The sequence below is a fragment of the Panthera onca genome, chromosome B3, assembly GCF_046562875.1.
Source record: "Panthera onca isolate mPanOnc1 chromosome B3, mPanOnc1 haplotype 2, whole genome shotgun sequence".
In the NCBI taxonomy this organism is placed as follows: Eukaryota; Metazoa; Chordata; class Mammalia; order Carnivora; family Felidae; genus Panthera; species Panthera onca.
The window spans coordinates 8,790,744-8,811,892 of NC_138344.1; the positions used below are offsets into that span (position 1 = coordinate 8,790,744).

Below are 21,149 nucleotides of genomic sequence, written 5' to 3' on the forward strand. Positions count from 1 at the left end.
TGAGGTCATACTAGAGTATGCTGGACCCTACATCCAATATGACTAGTGTCCTTAAAAGAAGAAACCAATAATGTATAAGTTGTTGAATCACTATATTGTCTAATATATATCTATATATTAGGTATATATATCTATATCACTAATATAACATTGTGTGTCAACTATACTTCAATAAGAAATAAAAAAAATAATAAGTAATTTAAGTGAGGGAAAGATAACACAGAGACAGAGGCATACAAGCAGAGAAGGCCAGACAAAGATAAAGGTAGAGAGTGGAGTGATATGTCTACGAGCCAGCAAAAAACGGAAGCTACAAGAAAGGCATGGGACAGAGTCTCCTCTGGAGCTTTAGAGAGAACATAGTATCGTCGGCACCTTGATTTCAGGCTTCTAGTCTCCAACATTGTGCAAGAATAAATTTATGGTTTTAAGCCACCAAATGTATGGAGATTCGGGATGGCAGCCACAGGAAACTAATACACCCAGCATCCCTTCTGGACCACAATGGAGGTAGAGCAGCAGTGCAAGAGTCCCTGCACTGAGCTGCGGTCTCCCAATCCGTGTGGGGTTACGTCCTGAAACAGCTAACGATGCAGAGTGTGAACTGGAGGACACTGGGAGCCCTGCAAGCCAAGTGAGATGACTTAATTTTTCATATGAAGTTCATCCCTCTCAAGCCATCTTCAACAGCCAAGCACTTAGTTGCAATGTTTTTGTTTCGTGATCTCAGGGTTTTTGTTTGTTTGTTTGTTTGTTTGTTTGAAATACAGTAGTAAGTTGTTTTGCAGAAGGACTTTTGGGGAGCACTCACCAGCACAACACCTGTGAGTGGCGAAAAAAGCAGAAGTGGTCAGAGTGGGAAGCTGAATCACAGTGCAATTGTGACAGAGGCCCCGGCCAATCCTACAGAGAGTTCTGGAGCTGAAATGGCCCTTTGGAGTGTTCCCAACTGGGGCTACGAGGCCAGGCCTTTGTACCCACACTCAGAACAGCTATTGGATGCAGGCTGCTCACACTAAGAAGCCAAAGCTTTGATCAAGGCTACTTCTATCAGCTGCAGACAATTTCTGGTGATGAACACAGCTGTGAGCAGCCAGGAAAATGAGGACCTTGGTCCGAAAGGGGATCTGGCAGGTGCATTGCAGCATCCCCCCTGTATACTGGTGGAAGTCCTTCCATTGAATCATCATTTTTTATTAGAATGTGGCCATGTGAGAGTGCACCTGGATTAGAATCTCCTTACTCTGAGAAAGAATCCATTAGGTGCTCTCAAATCATGTGTATAGTGACAGATTCGAGAGGACTCAACATTGCATTCTTACACATTTCTCTCTCTCACCCACACATTTTCCATTACTATCCATTTCAATGACTCTAAAAATCTCCATTTCTGGGGCGCCTGGGTGGCTCCATTGGTTAAGCATCCAACTCTTGATTTTGGCTCAGGTCATGGTCTCACAGTTCTTGGGATCAAGGCCTGCATTGGGCTTTGTGTTGACAGCATGGAGCCTGCTTGGAATTCTCTTTGTTCATCTCACTCTTTCTCTCTCTCTCTCAATTAATGAACTTTAAAAAATTAAAAAATTAAAATCTTCATTTGAAAGTGGCTTCTAGTCACACGTGACCATGGCAATTCCTTCTCTTTTTCTAGTGATCTATGGACAGAGAGGATAATCATCTGACTCTACATGGAAATCGCCATCCATTTGTTCACTTATTTTTCCATTCATTTGCCAATCATCACACATATTCAACATGTTCTCTATGCTAAACAAAGGATTGAGTATTACACAAATGAATTAGGTTGTACAAGGCCTTACCTGGCATGATAAGGAGCTGGACTTGCTCTGAACACAATGAAGGATTATGGGCAACACTGTGACTTGAATAGGTTTGGGTTACTGGAAAATCTTTCTGTTGGTGGCATAGCAAATGGATTGCTGTAGTGTGAAGTGAGGGGATTTAAATATCAGTTGAGTTACTCTTCAGACCTCAGGTGCTCACTCTGTCCTTCCTCTGACAAAGACCCGTTTTGCCCACAAGTCAGCAGCATTGCCAAAGGGCACGTGGACAGCCTGCTTGGGTGGCAGTGCTCACACTGTCCTAAGTTACAAGCAGCCAATGGGGCCCAGGCACATGTCTTTGAATGTGCAAACACACCATGTATGTGACCCCAGGCTGCAAATGCTAGGTGTGAAATACACAGCTATCCACACAGACTGGACACCTCTAAAACATGAGCCCCGAGAGTATGCCTGATTCCATTTTGGCTTTTCCCCTTCATAGCCTCAATAGTTTTGGACCAGTCCCTAATAGATAAAGTAAATCACTCAGTCGGTGAGACTCAGAGATTATAGATCTAAATGTATAACCTAGCAGTAGAGACTATATTCCAAAGACACAAAAGCAAGAGAATTCTTTTTTTTTTTAATTAACCAACTATATATTGGAAAATAGAAGAGAAAATATCATATTAGTAATAATTATTTGAAGGTAATAGCTTATGTTCTTTAATGCCGTTCCAACATAAATGTCATTGTAAGAAATGATATTTCATTTCCATACTAACAAATCAGGTACTTAGTGTGCTGGGGGAGAAATGATTGGAACTACTTTAAAGCTGCATTAACCAGAGAAACTGCAAAAATATTGATATTCTTATGAAGGAAGGAAGGAATGCCCCTCATGGGTGTATTTAAGTACCCTCCATCTTTTGGATAAATGGTAATGCTAAACAAAAAATGGAAAGATGACCTTAAAATAATAACCTCAGGACTCAACTGGGACTGAGCTTCTCAATGTACAAAAATCATTTGCAATATGTTCAGGATGGAAATTTCTACACTGCTTTATAGCTCATAGACTGCATTATATACCTCAAACAAAAATCACCAAAACTCCCAATTCTGAGCTGGCTTCCTTCCCTTGGGTGTTCCCCCTACCCCTTTGTAAAATTATTCATCATCCTCTTACTCACTGTCTGCAATTTTGTTCAGTTATTCAACAGCATTTGTAAGGACAGAAAAACAAAGGGAAGGAGAAAACCAATCCATTCGGAGAGGTGTTTCATATAGAAGATGGGATTGTTAAAGCAAAACCAGGTCTGGCACCATTAGGGCTTCCTCTAGCCAATTCCTTCTCCATCCTTTCTTACAAAGATCTCATGCAAAGGTCACGTGGACAGTTTCACAGAGGAAATGCTGAGCTGGTATGTGAAAGCCACCCCATTGGGCAAGCCTCTGTCATTCCGTGTCATTTGTAACAGCCCATGTGTTTGTTACACGGAAGATGGAGTGTTGGTAGGGGCCTGAATGTCTGAGTCATCTAGTTCTCAAACAGCAACTCCAGAGGTTTGAGTTTCTAGTTGATTTATCATGAATGGCACTGATACTTATCTGACTGGAAGCTGTTAGCCTGAATTGCTACGTGGAGAAACAAAGTCAATGAAAGTCACCACTCCAATAGATCTGTGAAGGATGCATGGAGTCCTCCTTTAAATAAGTGTCTCGCCCCTATCCATCAAAGGGCACACAACTAGAAGGATACAAGTCTATATCCTTAAGTCCTTAGAGTCAATAATACTCCAGGCTTATTTTTCCCAATCATACAGGTTTTGAATGCCAAAGGACTGAACATATTCCTGATGATACAACCTTCAAATGCACTCCTATCTACATTCTCTTTTGGCTTTTACAAAAACTCTTGTGCAGTAGGGAGGAAAGGAATCCTTATGAATATTAACACTCGATATATGAAACATACACAGGTTCGTAGAGGTATGTAGCTTGCAACACTGCTGATAAGTGGAAAAGTGAGGTCTTGTGATGCCTAATCCCATGCCCCTCCAATGATCTCACTCTTCTTATTCTACATCGACATTAATTTGGGTAAACTGGATTAATTCAATCTAATAATTTATTAATTCAATAACTGAACAATTTATTTTGAGCAACTGTTTGGACTGATTGGCTGTTTAACAGAATTAATAGGTTAGAACGGGTGGTTCAGTAGCCCTGTGTCAAAAAAGAAAAAAGTCTTTGGCCAGGTGAGAAGTTAGTTAATATTCATCACCTGTCACTCCCTGTCTTCCCTGAGAGCTACCAGATTTCCACAAGCACAGGACCATGCAGGTGCCAAGTGCTTCCTGGCTGTTCCAGGATAATATCAAAGCCAATGTAATGAGCTTTAATGTTGGTAAGGTTCAGGTATCCTTGGGATTGAATAGAAGACTGTCAGCTTGTCTAACAAATTTAAAAGAATCTACTACCATGGCATTGTCACAATGTCCCTTATTTATGCTCCTCTAGTGGGGACAGGGAAGAGCAGCTAAAGCAGGCTGACTTAGTAGCTATCCAGCTGCTCATGCAGTTAACAGAGCTGTAGAAAAAAAAATGTGATTTATACGAGCCTTTCCCTTGACACTGGAGCATGAGTCCCAGATCCACTCATGTTGGGGAGATACATGTCATGAACACACTTCTGTGTGCTCTGGTGATAGCAGGGCAACAGAGAGCTGCTGATTTAGATAATCACATAAGATAGAGGCACGCAATACACGGATGTAAAGGGCAATATCTATGCACCAACCTACACCCTTTATGATGCAAGGGGAACCAGTCGAGTTGTGCAAAAGGTAACAAGAGATCCCCATGCATATAACAGCGCCAGGCCGAGGTTCCATAAAAGCTGGGGGTGCATGTCTGAGGGAGGCTCCCTGCCACTTGCTGGCCAGGGCACATGATTGAGAAACCAAACCAACGGGCACGTACAAATTGCTTCCAGGATAAACACAGATTGTGCTGCCAGTGAATGCAATCATTGATTAGTTCTGCAAGATCAGGTAGCGAGGCCAGACTACCTGGAGACTTCTTGCACGTTCAGGAGAGAAAGAAGAACTGAGAGGTCTTTAATAGTGCCCCCATTACAGTACATAGCTGCTGGACAGAAAGTATGCATATGCCGGAGCCTCACATACCTGATAGGGCCCCTGGTTGCAGCCACAGAAGCTGCTCTCCATTGTGTAGCTTCTGGACACCCCCATCTCTCTCCACACCACCACCCGGGCTGTGGAGGCTCGGGATTTCTCCACGAGGAAACTGCAGCTGCTCATCGTGAATGCTGGAGCTAGCTTATCAAGGATTTTGGGAAGAGTCTACAACAAAAAAAATAAAATCATGATGAATTAGGGATATGCATCATAAAAAATAATGTCCCAACATTTATTAAGCATATCAATATATCAAACACTTAATATATGCTCCTGCAATCTTCTATCAACCCTAAGGAATGGATATCAAGGGTTTGTTGTTTTGTGCTCTCAAATGAGGAATCTGAGACTTAGAAAAGTAAGAAAGAAATAGCATAAGTCCAACTACAAAGTGGTTGGAATGGGATCCAAATGTCAATCCGGCCTACTCGAAAGACCATGATCTCCCAGTTCCATGTCTCTCCATCACTGTGGACCGATGTTGTACATGTATACATTCAGCCTCACACATCGCTGTGTTGAGCTCCATGGAAAGACACAGATTTCACACGGACTGAAATTTAGAGAGTGACTCCACCCAGTCTCATGGTTTTCTAGCTCCAAGAGTCAAACTAAGGACTTCTGACTTATCCCAGATATTCAGATCATTGATGATCGCTGAAGGTCACATATAAAGTTTCCTAAAATAGTACGACTGCCAAAATGAACTTGCTAGTCCCATCTTGTAAATCTCATAAATCTGAGGCTGGACCAGTTATAAAACTAAATCCATCCTCTCTGAGTTCTTATATACCACTGTTTCCTAGGGTGGAAAAGCTTTAGGTGAGACAACTTAATCTATGGTTGAAAGCATCTGTATGTAGATCCTTGCCACTCTCTGATTGACAGAAAGGGGGCTTCTAGTCACCAGACCTCCCCGCTTCGAGGACGATGACTCAAGAATTCATAGCACACCAGGTCCTTGGGTTAGCAGAAATCCTGAGCCTAGATAGTCCCAAACTTTTGTGCCATTAACAAGAAGGGTTCTTTACTTCACTGCTGACAGAATACTAGCACATAGTACAAAATTATGCATATTAGATAACAAACAGTGAAACTTCAGGCTTTGGACAAATTGCAAGGAGAAGGAAGTGTTCTTTCCTCAGAATGAGAATACAAATTAAGAGTACTTTTAAAGAAATGCAATTTTGTTAATTTCTAGAACACTGAGCAAATCTCTTAATAACCTGGGTTCTTACTGTCCCCATGCTTAACATAACTTAATCACATTAATATAAAGATTAATACAAGTATTAATTATATTATAAATTACCTATGATATATGTATATGTTAACATAATTATTCATATAATTTAGTATGATCGTTAAGTTCCCAACATAGCCTGCAGACCTACAGCATCATTTGGACAAGGGAAATGAGCTGTTATGTCCTCACTTGAGTTTCTATAATTGTCCCCTAATTGATTTCATCTACCCACTTTTGTCCCTCTCTCCCAGTGATTCCTTCACCCCATTTTTCTCCTTCAAAGTGTCATCGTAATCACCGTAAAATTAATTTTCATGTAATTAGCTGTTTATTTTCTATCTCCTCTGCAGCTCAGAAGTTCCATAAGGGCAGGTCTGTGTCTTGTTCACAGGAAAATCTCTGCACACCAAGCTGGGTGGCTCATAGGGGGCACTCCATAATTATTTGCTGAAATAAATAGAATCTGCTAGTCCAGACCCTTAGGGGACTGCTTAAATATATCTCACACACACATGCGCGCACGTACACACACACACACACACACACACACACACACACACACACACACACACACACACTATATATATATATATATATATATATATATATATACACACACACACACACACTATATTTATACATACATACACTATATATATATTATTTATATGCTATGTAAACTATTTTGTTTAATTACATAAAATATTTATGACATATACATAGCAACTAAAATGATTGAAAATACTTGAAAATGGTCTCAGTTTATCAATATTTTACCTTGCTATAAAAAGTTTAATTGGACATTATTTAAATGATCTCTTTTTTCTTACTTAAGTGAACCCGGTTTTCTTAGCTCATATAGCCCATACCCAAATGCCCACATGTTCCACTTAATGGCGTGTATCTCAGAAAGCTTTACAAGCTATGATCCCTTTGTTGGAGCCTGGAGAATAAGGGGTTTACAAGATGCAGTTGGAGCATGTCTGTTACATATCCACAGCAAGAGTTTAGCCATTAAATAATGGACTCCAAAACTACTACAGCATTGGTAATAAAGTCCTGAACCCATTTCCCTTTTGATCTCACACAAATAGATCTATGTCAGAGAAATGAAGATAATTATAGCGTTAGTATTTGGAGATTGTCTTGTTTTGTTTTGTAAATGAATTAAGATATAGATAAACACTGCATGTGAATGGAGCCAGTGGACCCTTATTGTGATGCTCCAAGGGATCTCCCAGCTCCAATGGAAAAAGACTTGGGACCTTCAACTCTTTTTCTCCCACTTGCTCTGTGCCCTTAAACTTAATCTCGGTTTCCAAAAGTTGAAAATTATAATAGTTTGTTTTGGTTTGGCTCCCTCCCTCTCTAACTTTTTTTTCTTTATTTTTTCCTTTTTTTCCCCTTTTTCTCCCTTCCCCTTCCCCATGGTCTTCTGTTAAGTTTCTCAGGATCCACCTAAGAGTGAAAACATATGGTATCTGTCTTTCTCTGTATGACTTATTTCACTTAGCATACATAACACTAGAGACTCTTAAAAACTGAGAACAATCTGAGGGTTGATGGGGGCGGGAGGGAGAGGAGGGGGGTGATGGGTATTGAGGAAGGCACCTGTTGGGATGAGCACTGAGTGTTGTATGGAAACCAATTTGGCAAAAAATTTCATATTTAAAAAAAAAAGAAAATTATAATAGCTGCCTTTTCACTCAACACTTGCTATGTATTTTACATGCATTAGTTCAATTAATCATCATGAGTCTTTGACATAAATTCTGTTATTATCTCATAACATAGAGGCTGGATGAGTAACTTTTCAATGGTCACACAGCTAGTAAGGACAAATCCAGAATGTCAACTCAGATATCCTAATTCAGATCACATGAGCTTAGTGTAACCACTGTAGGACAGAACTTCTTCAGTAGTATTATAATTCCATAGGCACGTAAAGAAATACAAGGAACGAATGACATAATATACGTACACAGCATGGTCCAGGAGCTGGCATTTAGCATGGTCTCAACACAAACCTAGCAGGGACTTAAAGACTAGACAAGAAACAGCCCCGAGAATGAGTATTCTGCATCCCCGTAGACACTGAATCCCATTTGTCTTAGAGCAGCTGGGTCTAGAGCACCTCAGCTGATGGGGGAAGAGGTGGTCCTGAATCATTAATTCTGGTTTTGGGGAACATTGTAAAAGCTTGAGCTGCATTTCAATTCATCTGCTTTCTGCTGACTCTTCCAAGTCCTGCCTGGTTTCCCAAATTCACAGAAGATAGAACTTTCAAAGATATGCTGACTATGAACCCACTAGACAGTTCCTAGCTACCAGCTCATTTCCAGGGAGAAGCCCTCTGTGGGGTGCCGGTTCCCCATGATCACCTCTACAGAACTCAGACGTCTTCTCTTTTCTCTGACTTAAGCATGTGGCAAGGGCATAGTTGGGACAAGGAGTCAAAAGTATGAATTCTGGATTCACTCTACACAATTTGACATGGAGAAGGTCATTTAAGTCCGCTAACCCTCATTTTTGTCATCACAGAAGGGAGAGGGGTAAGAATAGGTTCTACCTTGAGTGAAGCAGTAAAGTCAAGAGAAGCCTCAGTAACCATGCAGTGTTGTTACTATGCTCTTCAGAGGTTTAGAGGAAAGGAAGGGTCACTCTGCTCCAATATTCAAACTTCCATGATTGGAAAAAAAAACAAAACCAGCTTTTAAAAACTTCTCTTTACCTTGTATATTTCCCTTCTCTTAACTTAGATAATCCCCGCCTACCAAGTGTCCAACAAGGACTTATTCCCTCTTCATTCTGCAGAATAGTTTGACTCAGGTTTTTGTTTCTGTCTCATAGAACACATGCTTTAGAAGATCACTAAGGTCAGAATCTGAGGTGTGGTCTGGTGCTGAGTCACCTGGGTCCTAATCCCAGCTCTTGCTAACTATATGACCTTTAGACATTTTACCGCATTTCTGCAACCTCCTTCCTCATATATGAAATGGGATGCTATTAAAAGTACCTATTCATTTCACAAACATTGGTTAAGCATATCCTATTGCCGTGCACCATTCTAGAAGACGCAGTAGTTGGGAAGATTAAGTGAATGAACGTATACAGGGTGCTTTGAACAGTGCCTGGCACATGCTCATTACTGTAGAAGTAGTATCCACAGTTGTTATCTTTGCCACTCCTCAAAACTGGAAATTTATGAGGAAGACCAAGGCCAGGAAATGTCACTAACAAGAGACACTTCCCAGGCAGGACTGCTAAAGAACTGATTCCATCCACCTCTCCTCAGTTCACTGTGATCCACAATAGGCAGTTAAAATTCTTTAAGGCTCAAGTTTTAATTGTCACAGAATTAATGTCATTCTATTTCTTCATACTTCTTTTTTATTTTACGTTTATTTATTTTGAGAGAGGGAAAGAGAAAGAGAGAGAGAACATAAGGAGGGGAGGGGCAGAGACAGAAGGACAGAGAGAATCCCAAGCAGGCTCCACACTGATAGCACAGAGCCCGATGCTGGGCTCGAACTCATGGACCATGAAATCGTGACCTGAGCTGAAGTCAGACACTCAAGCAACTAAGCCACCCAGGTGCCCCAATAAATTTTTACTTTTAATAACACACGTTATTGATATCAGCTTTATTGAAGTAAGTGAACAGTTTGATGATTTTTAGGAAATGTATATAGTTTTAATTGCTTATTTATTTTTGAGAGAGAGAGAGAGAGAGACAGAGCATGAACTGGGGAAGGGCAGAGAGAGAGACACACACACAAAATTGGAGGCAGGCTCCAGGCTCCAAGGTGTCAGCACAGAACCCCATGCGGGGCTCAAACTCACCAACTGTGAGATCATGACCTGAGCCGAAGTCAGACGCTTAATCAACTGAGCCACCCAGGCACCCCTAGGAAATGCATATATTTTGCAGTCCTCACCACAGTCCAGCTTGGGAACACTTTCATCACCGTACAAACATGTCTTTCATGCTCACTTCCAGTCAGTCCTGCCCTAGGCAACCCCTGATCTGCTTTTTAACACTATAATTTTTGCCTTTTTCAGAAATTTCATACAAATTAAACCATACATCTTGTGTTAGTTTCTGACTTCTTTTTTAAGTGTATGTTGTTGCATGCATCAGTAGTTTGTCCCTTTTCATTGGTGGATAAGTTTCCATTGTATGAACATACTCTGTCTGAAGATTCCATGTTCTGTGTATCCATTCACAAGTTGGCGGACATGTTTGCATTGTTACCAGTTTGGGGATATTGTGTAATGGTACTTCTATGAGAAGTCCATAGTCCACATACTATGAGAAGTATGTCCATTTTTGTGGACAAGTGTTTTCACTTCTCTTGGGTGGATACAGAGGAATGGCGTTGCTAGGCTGTGCATTAAAGGTGTGCTTCACTTTGAAGAAACTGTCAAAGTGTTTTCCAAATTGGCCACACCATTTTACACTTCCACCAATAATAAATGAGGATTCCAGTTTCTAAAACACCTTTCCCCAACACTTGATATTTTGTCTTTTTTATTATAACCATTCTAGTGATTGTGTGGTGTTATCCCATTATCGTTTTAATTTACAATTACCTGATGAATGATAATATTGTTAATATTAACCATGCATACATTGTTTTTGTTGACATATTCAAGAACAATTTTGGGGGTTTTTTATGTGTGTGTTTATTTTCTTATTATTGACTTGTAAAAAATTGCACATTCTGGATATATGTCTGTTATCAGTTACATGATTGGCAAATATTTTTCCCAGTGTATTGTTGGTCTTCCACTTACTTATAAGGGGACTTTTAAAGAGTAAAATTCTTTAAGTTTGACAAAGCTCAATTTATCAACTTTTTGTTTTATAGTTTGTGTTGTGTGGAGTTCTATGGAAGATAGCTTTGACTAATCAAAGCAGACAAAATACAAAGATTTTCTAGTAGGTTGCATTCTGTAAGTTTTATTGTTTTGTCCTTACATTTAGGTGTATGATCTATTTTAAGTTACATTTTGTGTATGGTGTTAAGTAAATATCTAAATTCATATTTTGCCTTGTGGCTACCCAATTGTTTCAGCACTGTTTGATAGACAGTCTGTCCTTCCTCCCTGCTGTACTGAAGTGCTTTGGCATCTTTGCAGGAAATCAATTGCTACAAATGTGTGAGTATTTCTGTGTGTATTTATTTTCCCTCTATTCTGTTCTACTGATCTATAGGTCTATCCTGATGCCAACAACAGACGTTCATGATGACTGTAGCTTTTTAGTTTTGAAATTTAAAGTCTTCAAATCATGTAGAGTAAATCCTGTAACTTTTTTCTTCTCTTTTAAAGTTTCTTTGGCTATTCATACTCTTGTGTATTTCCACATAAGTCATAAGATTATCTTCTCAATATCAACAAAAAAGCCTCCTAAGATTTTGATAGGAAATGTACTGACTCTATAGAAAAATTTGGGGAGAGTGGCCATCTGATGATCATTGAGTTTTCCAATCCATGAACGTGGTACACTTCTCCATTTGTTCAGGTCACCTCTAATTCCTCTAAACAATGTTTTGTGGTTTTCAGTGTACACATAATGCACTTTTTATTTAATTTCTTTCTGTTTTTAAACTTTTAAAGTTTATTTATTTATTTTTGAGAGATGGCAGAGAAAGTAATGTAGGGGTAGTGAGAGAGGGAGAGAGAGAACACCAAGCAGGCTCCACACTGTCAGCACAGAGTCCGACTCAGGGCTCGAACTCATGAACAGTGAGATCATGATGTGAACCAAAATCAAGAGTCAGACACCTAACTGACTGAGCTACCCAGGCGCCCCTGTTTAATTTACTTCTAATTGACTTAATCTTTTAGAAACTTTTGCAAATGGATTTTTTCCTTAATTTCATCTCTGGATTACTCATTGCTAGTATATAGAAATAGGATGAATTTTATCATTGATCATGCATTTTGCTACCTTGCTAAACTTGCATATTAACTCCAGTACTTTATTTTGTAAAATTCTTAGAATATTCTACCTATGATACTATACTTTGAGTAAAAACAGTTCCTCTTTTTTCCCAATATACTTCTCTTTATGGCAGAACTAAAAGGCAACCAACAGAATGGGAGAAGATATTTGCAAATGACATATCAGATAAAGGGTTAGTATTCCAAATCTATAAAGAACTTATCAAACTCAACACCCAAAAATCAAATAATCCAGTGAAGAAATGGGCAAAGGACATGAATAAGATACTTCTCCAAAGAAGACATTCAGATGGTCAACTGACACGTGAAAAAATGCTCAACATCACTCATCATCAGGGAAATACAAATCAAAACCACAATGAGATACCCCCTGACACCTGTCAGAATGGCTAACATTAACAACTCAGGCAACAACAGTTGTTGATAAAGACGTGGAGAAAGAGGATCTCTTTTGCATTGTTGGTAGGAACACAAGCTGGTGCAGTCACTCTAGAAAATAGTATGGAGGTTCCTCAAAAAACTAAAAATAGAACTACCCTACGACCCACCAATTGCACTACTAGGTATTTATCCAAGGGATACAGGAGTGCTGTTTGGAAGGGACACATGCACCCCAATGTTTATAGTAGCACTATCAACAATAGCCAAAGTGTGGAAAGAGCCCAAATGTCCATTGATGGATGAAAGGATAAAGAAGATGTGGTATATATATACAATGGAGTGTGACTTGGCAATCAAAAAGAATGAAATATTGCCATTTGCAACTACGTGGATGGAACTGGAGGGTATTATGCTAAGTGACATTAGTCAGAGAAAGACAAAAATCATATGACTTCATTCATATGAGGACTTAAAGAGACAAAACAGATGAATGTAAGGGAAAGGAAGCAAAAATAATATAAAAACAGGGAGTGAGACAAAGCATAAGAGACTCATAAATATGGAGAACAAACTGAGGGCTATGGGAGGGGTTATTGGAGGGGGGATGGGCTAAATGGGCAAGGGGTATTAAGGAATATACTCCTGAAATCATTGTTGCACTATACACTAATTTGGCTGTAAATTTAAAAACTAAAATTAATATATATATATTAAAAAAATATATGTGTGTATACACACACACACACACACACACACACACTTCTCTTTACTATTCTTGTCTTATTGTACTAGTTAGAATACATAGTAAAATGTTGAACAGAAATGGTGAGAGCAAATATTCTTGCCTTATTCCTGATCTTCCAGAAAAAGCATTTAATCTTTCACCATTAGGCATGATGGTAACTACAGGACTTTTTTTTTTTATGCTCAATTTCAGGTTGAAGAATTCCCTTTATATTCCTTGTCCATTGTGAGATTCTGTTTTGAATGGATGTTTAATTTTTTTAAATGTTTTTCTCCACATCACTAATGATGTAGTTTTGCATTGTTTATTTACAGGGAATAGAACAGTATTTGATTTTTTAAGGTGAGGTAACCTTGCATTCATGAGCTAAACCCCACATTATCACAGTGAATGATGATTTTTATATGCTTCTGGATTTGACTTAATATTTTGTGAAGGATTTTGGATAGGTGTTTGTTGACAGATGTTGACTTTCCTTGTGACATCTTTTCTGGCTTTGGTGTCAAAATAGTAAAGCTCTCATAAAACGAGTTGAGAAGTCTTTTTCCACTATTTTTGAAAACTAATTTGTTAATAATTATTACTATTTATATCTTAGGAGTTTAACAGAAGTCACCAACAAACCCATTGAGGCCATATTTTATTTGTGCGGAGATTTTTAATCAGTAATATAACTTATTTACTTAAAATAGGCCCTATCAGATTTTATATGTCTTCTTTAGTTAGTTTTGGTAATTTTTGTCCTAAAAATTTATCCATTTTTTGGCATGTGATTGTTAATAATACTCTTTTACATTTTGGAACGTATGTTGCGATGCCCCCTTTCATTCCTGATTTTGGTAACTTGTGTCTTCTTTCATGAGTCTAACTAAAGGATTATCATTTTGTTGACTATTCAAGAAACCAAACATGTATTCATGGATCCTCTACCCATTGTATGTTTTCTATTTCATTCACTTCCATTTTGGGTTTTTCTTTCTTTTTTTTCTTATTCTTGCCTTGAGTTTGATTTGTTCTTATTTTTCTTCGTTCCAGAGGTGAAAGATTAAATTACCAATTTTAGATCACTCCACATTTCTAATATAAGCATTTAAAGCTACAACTTTTTGGGGCGACTGAGTGGCTCAGTCAGTTAAGCATCCCACTTTGGCTCAGGTCATGATTTCATGGTTTGTGAGTTCGAGCCCCACTCTGTGCTGATAGCTCAGAGCCTGAAGCCTGCTTCAGATTCTGTCTCCCTCTCTCTCTCTGCCCCTCCCCTGCTCACACTCTGTCTCTCTCAAAAATAAATAAACATAAAAAAAAAACTGCAACTTTTAATTTTTTTTATTTTTTTAAATGTTTTTATTATTTATTTCTGAGACAGAGAGAGACAGAGCGTGAGCAGGGGAGAGGCAGAGACAGGGAGACACAGAATCTGAAGCAGGCTCCAGGCTCTGAGCTGTCAGCACAGAGCCGGACGCGGGGCTTGAACTCATGGACTGTGAGATCATGACCTGAGCCAAAGTCAGATGCTTATCCAACTGAGCCACCCAGGTGCCTCCAACTTTTTCTCTAAGCACTAGTTTAGTTGCATACCAGAAATTTTGATATGCTGTGTTTCTGTTTTTATTCAGTTTAGGACATATCCTAATTTCCCTTCTGATTTCTTCTTTGGCCCATGAGTTATTTTGGAGTATATTGTTTAATTTCCTCATATCCCGAGAGACCCTAGAATCTTACAAAAGTTGATTTATAATTTAATTCTGCCATGGTAAGTGAACATACCTGGATGGTTTCAGTGCTTTAAAAATATACTGAGACTTGCTTCATAGGCTAGCATATGGTCTACCTAGGATAATTTTGATGTGTACTCAAAAACAATGTATATTTTTCTGTTTTGAGAATTGTTACATATGTATCAATCAGATCAGAAAATTACTAATTTTCTGTTTGTTCTATTTCTTACTGAGAAAAGAGTACTAAAATATCCAACTATTATCTTTGGATTTTTAAATTTCTTCTCTCAATTCTGTTAATTTTTGCTTATATATTGGGGTATATACATTCACTTTCATTCATTATATTTTCCTGGTTAATTATTCGATTCAGTATTATGCTGTTTATACTATCCTGCAGATCTCTAAGGCTACTGAAGTTTCTTCAATTTTTTTTCTCCATAATTTAAATTTAGTAATTTTGGATTGACCTTCAAGTTTAGTGATTGATTCTCCTGCCATCACATATCTGCTGAATGATCCCATCCAGTGAAATTTTCACTTTGGTTGTGGAACTTCTCAGTACCAGAATTAATTTCTTTCCTTCCTTCCTCCCTCTCTTTCTCCCTGTCTCCTGCCCTTTCTCCTGTCCCTTCCTTCCTTCCTTCCTTCCTTCCTTCCTTCCTACCTTCCTTCCATCCTACCTTCCTTCCTTCCTTCCAGATTCTAATTCTGTATCAAAATCCCCTTTATTGTGGTTGGGACTTAGAGTAAAAGGAAACTAAAGATAACTCGTTGGTTCTGCTCTAATCATTTTGGGGAACTATCTACTGATCAGTAGTACTCATGTTTCTAGAGGACATGGAGGGAGAGAGTGAAGAGAAACTAAGGGAGAAGGGGAGTTATTTTGAGGTGAAATAGTAGTTTGGTGGATTTTGATCTCTTTTAGTACTCATTAACCCAGGGAATAAAGCTATTTTTTATAGTAAATTCATATATCCAGAATAATAAAGAATTTGGAAGAGGTAGGTACCATGATAATTGTGATGTTGTGACTTATCGTAGAAAATATGTTTTTGTTCTTCATCCCCAGTCCTTGACATGGAGCTCCTAAAACCCCTGTAAATTCTTAAGTGATAAGAGCATTAGAAGCATCTTTTGTTCTAATGAGGTGATTCTGGGTGAGGTCCTGGATCAGGCTATCCCCACTCCTTTAGAGTGGGGAGAGGGGCTGGAAATGAGTTAATAATTGATCACAACTACATTAAGAAGTCTCCATAAAATCCCAACAGTATGGGGTTCAGAAAGCTTCCAATTTGGTGAACACATCCACATACCAAGAGGATAATACCCTCCCTCTAACTCCACAGGAACAGAAGACCTTGTACGTGGGACCCTCCCAGTCCTCACCCTATGTATCTCTTATCTATCTGGCTAACATCCATGTCCTTTATCAGACCCTTTAACAAACTGGTAAATATAAGTTTAAGTGCTTCCCTGAGTTCTGTGAGCCACTCTAGAAAATAACTGAATTCAATGCAGGGGGGAAGATCATGGATCCCTCCAACTCATAGCTAAGTCAGACAGAAGTTGTGGGTAACCCGGGAATGACTCCTTGTGATCGACATCTGAAGTAGGAAGCAGTCTTGTGGGATGAGTCCTTAACCTGAGGGATGTGACGCTGTCTCTGGGTAGGGTTAAATTGTAACACACCCAGTTGGTGTCTCAGAAGTGTCTGGTGGGGTGAAATCGCCACATATCTGGTGACCAGAAGTGTCAGAAATGAAGTGTCCCATGTGAAAGTAAAGGAGAAAGACACAGGAGAACTGTAGGTTCTTCGAATTCAATAATTTTTCTTCTTTTTCCATTTACATTTGAAACAAAGGCCAGTTTTTATTTTGTGTTTGGACAATGTTGCCTCATCTCCTTCTATCCTGATTCCCTTTATGCTGACAGGAAGAAGTCCTTTGTTCTTTACCCCTCCTTAGCTTCCTCTTTAGTTCAGTGGAGGAAGAGTTGAGCTCTATCCACTGGAACCCAGAAAAAAAATAGAATTAGCTACTTATAAAATATATCCACTATATAGGAGTAGTGGATCACTGCTCTGCTTTTCAGAGCATGTTCACACAGGGCACGTGGATGGTCTAATGTCTTGCATTTTTGCATTCCTTCATACTAATTTAAGATCCTTTTGTATTCAGCATCATTTTGCTGCTCTCATAAACATGAAACAGAGGCAGTATTTTCACTGTCCCCACTTCCCAGGTGACAAATGGTGGTTCAGAGAGGTGATGTTAATGACTCCTCGGCACACAGTTAATAATTGTAAAGACAGGCATTAAAATGAGGTTTCCTGTCTCCGATTCTCATGCCCTTTGCACTGTATCATATCATATAGAAAACAAAGCGGAGCCACCAGGTAGTACAGCCATTATGCATCAAAAGTGTAGAGGGGTTACACATGCCTCCAACCTGCTTGTATTATAACCCTAGAGTTAAAGTAATCAAAATGCTTATTTAGGGGGAAAAATGGGTGGAGCGTGTGTCTCAAAGGCAAGAATGTGGACACAAAATGTTTTGTGTCATTCTCCCCAGTGACTTACCCTGTAGCCGACATCTTCCAAGACAGTAGATGTGCCCATAGTGGACTCTGCTTGCCACAAGGTCTCCTTGATGCTACAACCATAAAGGAATACATTCTTCTTTTGAGAGTGGCCATGAAAATCACAGAAGACCTACAATGGCCAAAGCAGGGGAAAATCTAGGTCAGTTATACTGGCCTTTTAAATCTTTTAAGTGTCAACTTTCTCAGGTAGAATACTGTTTACATAGCAGAACCAGTCACATGAGGATCATTGGGTGATTTTGGCAAGAGCTGTATTGGTAAAGGCCACCACTAGAAGTGTAAATAAATCCATTTGAGAACTTCCAGCCCTGGCCATGCTGGCTCAGACCCAAAGAACCACCTAGTTTACCTGGATGATTCTCATGCAGTATCATTAGAAATAACACATAGTTTTTGTTTAAGACAATAAGTTTTGGAGCACTTATTATCCCACAAAAGTTGACTGCTACAATAATTTGTATTCTTAATCTGAATATTTATTCCCACATATAAAATATACTCATCTTCTCCCCAAGGAAGACTTCTTCAACACCCATCCTATCATAGTATCAGACCTCAGTACGAACTCCCATGATGGTTTCCAGACCCCATACATGCCTCCTCCTGATCCAGGAACTAAAAAGGTCAATCATCCGCCTTCCACCCACCTACATACAATGGTGGAGTGAGGAAACATTACTCCCAATAAACACTCATGTTTGAAAGAGGATGAGTAGGATGGGCACAGCAGTCACTTGTTTGTAACAATTCTGAAATAATAATGAACAGACACTATGAGGTTCCTGTATGCTGTAGTATAATTTAATGAAATTAATGAAATGTTTCTTCCCTGAAATCAGAAATGGACCTGGCGTTGACCATCAGTTGTACTTGATACAATGGAGAAAAGAGAAAAATAAATCTAAGAGAAAAAAATAAAAGGTGTAATATTTAAAAGGAGTAAATAGCGGTGTCTTTATTTTCCTACATAAAGATTGTAAAATGTAGAATATCAAAAATCCGTATGTGCATACAAAATCACAGGTTAGAATGTCAATATCTAAGAGTCAAGTCTACTTACATACACTATCAGTATAAAAATCTAAATTTAAAAATAGTATTGGGGCGCCTGAATGGCTTATTCATTTAAGCCTCTGACTCTTGATCTCAGCTCAGGTCTTGATCTCAGGGTCACGAGTTCAAGCCCCACATTGGGTTCTGCACTGGGCATGAAGCCTGCTTGAAAAAATATCACTAAGGGGCACCTGGCTGGCTCAGTCGGTGGAACATGCGACTCTTGATCTCGGGGTTGTAACTTAGAGCTTCACATTGGGTGTAGAGATTATTTAAAAAGAAAGTCTTTAAAAATAGTACTTAAAATAGCATCAAAGCGCCAAATTCATAAAAATAGTTTTAAAGATGTGTAAGACACATTGTTGAGAAAAATGAAAATTTTCCATCTCAGCGAATGTATGTATACAGGTCCAATTCAATCTCAGTCAAAACCCACAGAAGGTGTTTTGGTTTGGTGTGGTTTGGTTTAGTTTGTTTTGGTTTGTGTTGGTGTTTTTTTTTTATTTTGTGGAAACCTACAAGCTAATCCCAAACCAAAATAGAAGTGCAAAGAGCCAAGAATGATTGAGGCAATCTCAACAAATGAAAAAACTGGACAAATTATGTAAAGATATCAAAACTTATTTTGAAGTTATAGTATTTCATACACAGTATTATTGATAAAAGAATACACAAATCAATCAGTGGAGAAAAACAGATATTCCAGAAAGGGACTCCCATATATGGTCGCTTGACTTATGATGAAGTTGATACTGTAGCACAGTGGGGAAATGATGGCCTTGGAAGACTTATGGTCCAGTGTAAACAATGTAGAAAATAAAAATAAATGCATATCCCTACCTCATAATATGTTAAAAAATAAATTCTACACATGTGGCAAATCTTAATATGAGAGATGAAATAACACAGCTACCTGGGGGTAACCACATAGGCTACCATGTACAACCTTGGAGTTGAAATACAGTTTTTTTGAGGACTCAAACAAGGAACACACCTAAATTGAAATATTTAAAATTAGATATAGTCCATTAAGAACTTCTGTTCATATGAAAGGGGTGCCTGGGTGGCTCAGTCAGCTGAGCATCCGGGCTCAGGTCATGATCTCGCAGTTTGGGAGTTCAAGCTCTGCACTGGGCTCTGTGCTGAGAGCTCAGAGCCTGCAGCCTGCTTGGATTCTATGTCTCCCCATCTCTGCCCCTCCCCCCACCCCTCTCTCTCAAAAAAATGAATAAACATTAAAAAAATTTTTTAAATAAAATAAATAAATATGCTATGAAAAATGTGAAAAGGCAAACCAAAAAGTGAAATAACCTATTTGCAAAAAATATATCTGGCACACACATGCATTTCTGTACATCAACAAGAAAAAGAGAGGCAACTCAATTTTTTTAAATGGGAAAAACACAGGCGCTTGGATGATTCAGTTGGTTAAAAGCGTTGGACTTAGGCTCTGGTCATTTTCTCACAGGTCACAGGTTTGAGCCCTGATTGGGCTCTGCCGACAAAGCCTAGAGCCTGCTTCAGATTCTGTGTCTCCCTCTCATTCTGCCCTTCCCCTGCTCATGCTCTGCCTCTCTCTCAAAAATGAATAAATGTAAAAAAATTAAAAACTGGGCGAAAATCTTCAATTGACATTTCACAAGACAAAATGTCCAAATGGCTATTAAGCAAATGAAAGTGCCCTCAGCTGCATTAATATCAAGAAAATATAATTTACATATCACAATGAGATGCCACTGCTTCTAAGGGGTTTTCTGGACTGCTAATATCATGAAGACAGACAACGTTAAGTGGTGACCACGATATGGAAGAAGTAGAACGCTCAAACCCAGTTTGCGGACTCTAAAAAGATACCATTCCTTTGGAAAACAACTTGGGAGAGTCTTCGAAAGTTGAACATGCGCATATTCTAACCTCCCCCCCCCCAACAGAAATGGATACACTGAGCATCAGAAGATAATCAAGAATGTAAATAGCAGTACTATTTTTACTAGCTTAAAACTGTAAACTGTACAATGGATTAATTAATTATGGTACAACCATTCAATAGAATACTATCCAACACTGAGAATAAAAAAGCAGGCTAGACACAAAACAGTGCATGTAAGGATTTCCTTTCTATGACGTTCAGAAACAGGCAAAACTAATATTGCGGTGTAAATGAGGGTAGTGTTTGTTTTGGGGGGCTAGATATTATTATTTGACGTCTCTGGGTTGCTGGACATGTTCTTTTTCTTGATTTAGCTGGTGGTTACATGGTGGGTGCATTTTGTGATGATTTATCAAGCTGCACAACTGTGATCTGTGTGCTTAAAAATTAACAGATGACACCTACACATTTTCTGTTTCAAGGAGACAGAAGTCCTTATATTTTAAGGAGGTATTTCTTCACATTTGTTCCTTAGTTGCTAGAAATGTAGCCTTTGCACACTAAGTTAAGGACA

The 21,149-nt window shown here is 38.8% G+C and overlaps 1 protein-coding gene across 1 annotated transcript in view; it reads right to left on the reverse strand.

Annotated features, from left to right (window-relative positions):
• AGBL1 (AGBL carboxypeptidase 1) overlaps positions 1–21,149 on the reverse strand; it is a 754,644-nt gene that overhangs the window by 319,767 nt on the left and 413,728 nt on the right. Inside the window, exons 20-21 of the mRNA XM_078448995.2 lie at positions 17,630–17,761; positions 4,976–5,152 (exon numbers count right to left, since the gene is read on the reverse strand). Of these exons, the coding sequence (XP_078305121.2) occupies positions 4,976–5,152; positions 17,630–17,761 (309 nt within the window). The remainder of the gene's footprint in view (positions 1–4,975; positions 5,153–17,629; positions 17,762–21,149) is intronic.